This window comes from Palaemon carinicauda, chromosome 37, assembly GCF_036898095.1.
Source record: "Palaemon carinicauda isolate YSFRI2023 chromosome 37, ASM3689809v2, whole genome shotgun sequence".
Classification (NCBI taxonomy): Eukaryota; Metazoa; Arthropoda; class Malacostraca; order Decapoda; family Palaemonidae; genus Palaemon; species Palaemon carinicauda.
The window spans coordinates 57,716,152-57,721,151 of NC_090761.1; the positions used below are offsets into that span (position 1 = coordinate 57,716,152).

At 36.0% G+C, this 5,000-nt stretch overlaps 2 protein-coding genes across 2 annotated transcripts in view; both read right to left on the reverse strand.

Moving 5' to 3' along the window:
- Window positions 1–5,000, reverse strand: part of LOC137629711 (zinc finger CCHC-type and RNA-binding motif-containing protein 1-like) — a 543,938-nt gene that overhangs the window by 386,056 nt on the left and 152,882 nt on the right. The gene's annotated exons all lie outside the window — the stretch shown is intronic.
- LOC137629125 (neurotrophin 1-like) lies at window positions 2,254–2,971 on the reverse strand. Its single transcript, XM_068360398.1, has one exon. The coding sequence runs from the start codon at window positions 2,969–2,971 to the stop codon at window positions 2,312–2,314; it is 660 nt and encodes a 219-aa protein (XP_068216499.1). The 3' UTR covers window positions 2,254–2,311.

A 5,000-nucleotide genomic window follows, 5' to 3' on the forward strand; every position in this document is an offset into this window, starting at 1 on the left:
TTCCTGAAAACAGTATTAATCGAAGAGTAATGAAACTTACAGGTATTAACTGTTATGTAAAAAGCCGGAAGCAATTAAATTTTAGAAGGTCAAGAACAAAGGTATAGGTCACGGTCAAACAAATTGTACAATTCACGTAATCAGCCATAAGTTAGGCCATCGTTGTCACAGAGACTTCAAACTTGGTTCATATTTGAGTATATGAAAATCCACGCCAATTAATATATGTTACGGCATAAGGTGAAGGTCAAGGTTGAGCAAAAGGTCAAGAAGTAAGCAGCCGCGGCGGAGGTCTGCGCTCTACTGAGTGCCCTTCTAGTTGATCTTACGTTTATTGGAGTCACGGACGTACAATTCGTTATGATGAAAAGGTTATATATATTGAAGAATTAAAAAAGATAGCAGTAAATAAAAGGTAACTCCATTGATTAGGCTAATTACGCAGAACCGGTAAACGTTGGTAATTTAACAATGATTAGTATTTGCTTGTAATTAAAATCATCATCTCCTCCTCCTACGCCCATTGAGGCAAAGGGCCTCAGTTAGATTTCACCAGTTGTCTATATCTTGAGTTTTTAAATCAATACCTCTCCATTCATCATCTCCTACTTCACGCTTTATAGCCCTCTGTCATGTAGGCCTGGGTCTTCCAACTCTTGTAGTGCCTTGTGGAGCCCCGTTAAAAGTTTGGTGATGTAATCTCTCTTGGAAATACTTTTTGAGTATTCTCCCTAATTAGTAATATAATTAGGCTTAAATTCTTAAGAAAGTTCCTGAAAATACTTACACAATCGGAAATCATAATGTATTACAAACTAATGCAATGCCAAAATGATTGACAGGGTTGCATCGACTTAGCAAGGATCTCACGTACCTACGAATGACCTGCAATTACTTGAGTGGCATTGACACTAGGGTGCGCATTTCTTAAAAATGGATTTCCTGTTGCTAATCGTACCGTTGTTTTAATTGCATGCAATTATAGTAAAACGTGAAATTGCTAAAGATTCGGCGTCAATGACCTTAGATGTCAGGATGCCAGAAAACCTCAAATCGATCAATCAATCCATGATTTAATTAATGTTTCCTATATTAAAATTTTTTTTCTTTCATTTATTCTACTGATTGCTTTTCAGCGAGTTTTTTTTTCTTTCCTTTTTTAAATACTGTTCATTAACTAACTATTTAAAAGAGTAAAATCACTAAATAACCGGATTAAAGGAATTATTTAGGTCCCTTGTTAAAATAACACCATGTCATTTTCGTGTCCGTATTTGCTAAAAAGTTATAATTACGAAGTCGTGTCAAAAAAAAAAATGAAGATTTCACTAATTAGAAAGGCGATTAGAGTGATAGCTAATTATGCTCCAGAGGCGTCAGTCATTTGTGCAATTGTGGTAGAAGAAATTGCGCGTTGCAACACATCAAGCAATCAGAGACTTTCCTCATACTCTTTAATGATCAATGTAATAAAGATATTTCTTTCTAGTTGGTCGTCTTCGTTTTTTAGAACATTGGTACTCTAAGAGCCTTCATTGTTTTATTTATTTACTCTTCTAGGAGAAGGACATTCCAAGATCAAACCATTGTTCTCTGGTCTTGGATAGTGCCATAGCCTTTGTACCATGGTCTTCCACTGTCTCTTGGGTTAGAGTTCTCTTGCTTAAGGGTACACTCGGGCATACTATTCTATCATATATTTCTTTCTCTTTTATTTTTTTATTTTTTTATAATTTATATATGAAAGATTTGTTTTCGCGTGGTTGCTGTTCTTCAAATGTTCTATTTTGATTGTTAATTACTTCTCTTGAAGTTTCCTTATTCCCTATCCTCACTGGGCTATTTTTTCCTGTTGGACCGCTTGGGCTTATAGCATTCTGCATTCCCAGCTAAGGTTGTAGCTTAGCAAGTAATAATGATAATATTAATGATAATAATTCATATTACGAAATTTCTTCAGTTTAACTCCTATAACAACAAACGCCTTTTTTAAAAAATCCAAAATATTCTATCTATCAATCATCAGAGGGTAATAATATTCACAAATGGAAAATTGATATTTTATAAATTCAAATTACAAAAGAAAAGAAAAATCCTAGAAATGTGAGAGCTAAAGTTATCAAAATAAAAAGACAAAGTAAATACTTATTCTAAGAGATGACTAGAGAACTGCTTTCTTCACATACTTAGCTCTAATTGGTCATACAACATTACCCGTGAAAACATGAGGGATATGATTATAAAAAGGAGAGATTAAACATAGGATGAGTGAGAATGGCATTGATAGATAACAAATTATATCTCTTATCAGTTAATGATCGATAGTGTACGCGCCCAAGAGACAGGCGCAACTAGCGGGCAGCTTGAAATCCTCAATGGCGAAGGGGAAGTACTTGTCGTAGGCATCGTAGACGAGAAACCGATGATAGATGGACTTCTGGAGGCATGTGGATTCGTAGCACTCTGGAACCTTGGGACATTCCTCTCCTGAAGTCGTGCATTCTTCAACGCGAGTAGTTTGCGTAAGAGTTTTATAATGCGTATCGATGTTGTTAACGATAACCCTCCACTTGCCCTTGGTATTCTTGGCCCTCAGAGGCTGCACGTACGCCGTCTCGGAAGGGCAGAGGTAAGTCTCCTCCTCCAGAGTGTTTGGCCTTTCGACGGAGAGCTCGGTGTTGAGCTCAGCCACGTCGGCGTAGAGGGAGATGACCTTCGTGAAGTGGAAGTTAACCGCTTCCTCGACCTCGTACATTGGGTATTCTTCGTCCTCGAGGCACCAGGGCTTAGTTGTGTTCTCTGCGCAGGCGGGATCCGCGTGGGGATCCTCGTAAGTTGGTTGAGGGTGATAGGAAGGGGCAGGGTGGTAGGAAGGTTGGTGGGCGCCGTAAGTGACGTGGGAGGTCACTGTCGGGGGTTTATCTGCCACGGCTACGCCCATTAGAGCCGAGATGAAAAGAGAAAACGCCATCTGGAAGGTGCCGTTGATTATAAATAGATATAAGGAGATGAACATTATATATTCAGATGCAAAATCTTTAACTGCATTTAGTACAGAGTATATAGAGTCAAGATGTGAAGAGAAAACGCATTATGCAGGGGGGTCATCTATGTAAATAGCGTTAATGAAGGAAACATTATAGGTGCTGATTCTGTAACTTCCTTAGGAAGTGAAATTTTAAATACATCGAATTTTATAACAAAATTCATGGAACCGAACCCATGATTAAGACATTTAAGCACCCATCATTTTCGAGAATTTTAATGTACACTGTTAAAAATCCCCTCCCCCCTCCCCCCCAAATAAAACAAAACAAAACATAAACATCTTGGAATAATTGTTGCCAGGCATTTTCCGTTTTAAAAACGGATACATTGACGTAAAGTAGTGATATTAGGTCACCAATCCTTAAAAGATAATAATAAATTAGGGTAAAACTACGGCTGCCTGTATTTTACTAAAATAGGGCTGAGAACGGTAAACATCAAACATTCACCGATGCTCTTATATATCAGTGAGCCTTATTCACTACTGAATTCGACTATACACTGTAAAAAAAAAAAAAAAAAAAAAATTGAAATGCTCCTTAGAAATTTAGTGTTTTCAGTCGTAATTCAGTAAAATACAGGCGACCATAATTTGTACCCTACTTTGTTATTATCGTTTACAGGTTGGTGAGCGTAATATCGCTCATAACGTCAACAAATCCGTTTTTAAAACGGCAAAAATCCTGATTTAATATTGCCAGGTATTCACCGTTTTTAATGCAAATTTTTGCCAGTGTAAGTATCGAGCAGCTTGCCCAAGAAAACTTACCAGAGATTTCATCGCCATCACTTCGCAACTCCAGCTCTCTGCTTCTTCGGATAGAAAGGAAGAATGTGGGGAAGCTGAACAAGAAGTGTCTTATATATCCCAAGTAAATGTTAGAGACCGAAGCCAGAGATCGCGTAATGAAACCCGGGGTGGTCCATGTTGATAAGGCTGTGGTTGACCGTAAGTTGGCATATGGGTTTGTAATCACGGAGATTGTTAAGGAGCGATTTGATAATCACTGGTTCTTAAAGGTTAGATTCTATGACATGTGTGATTAACTGGCTTGATGATTCTATAGGTTTGGTCTTAATGAATGTTACAATGCTATAGAAGATTGGCACTAAATTTCATTTTGTATTCAAATACCGATTTAGAAATATTCATATGATTTTCAAAGATAAAGATTTTAAAGACAGGAGTTTAGCATATAATAATTTTCGATCTAAAAAGTATATATTTATCAACTTCTGGGTCATAGATATCCATAAGGCGGCTAATCTTCATTTCGAAAGTATTTAACATTTTTGGAAGCAATTAGAATATAATTGTACTCTAAAACTTTACGACTGAAAGTAATTAAAATTCCAAGAATTATGAATAGCAAAAGTATTGCTATTTTTATTTAGAAAATGCTACACATGCTTCCATAATTATGAGATATAGTTATCCTTACCATAGTTTTTAATGAACATTTATAAAATGATCAAATTAAACATAAGTAATAGATAGTGCAATGATCACAATGAAGTGGCTAAATAATTCGTTTAATATCTCAAGCTGTGACATTGTTATTTGAGTATGTTATACATTACTGTGTGTAACTTCTTCTTAAAGCACATATCATACAAAAAATCTCTCAATAGATTCATTTTTTTTTATTTTATTCTATAGTAATTCATCATCCATTCATACATTCATCATTGGAACTTTCGTTGTTTATTCCTATTTCGAGACTCATTTTCCTTTTCATCTATTATCCATTTCCATTTTCCCCCATCAATAAAAATCTTCATTACTCTATCTTCCTCATAATGATTTACTCTTATCACTTTACTCCTGCTCATAATTCCTCACCTTCAAAATCCCTTACGTATTTCTTAAGTTTTCTTTAAATTCCCTAATCAACACAGCAACATCTGCAAACATCAACTATTCCGAATCCCTCTCCTAACTTAATTTAGTA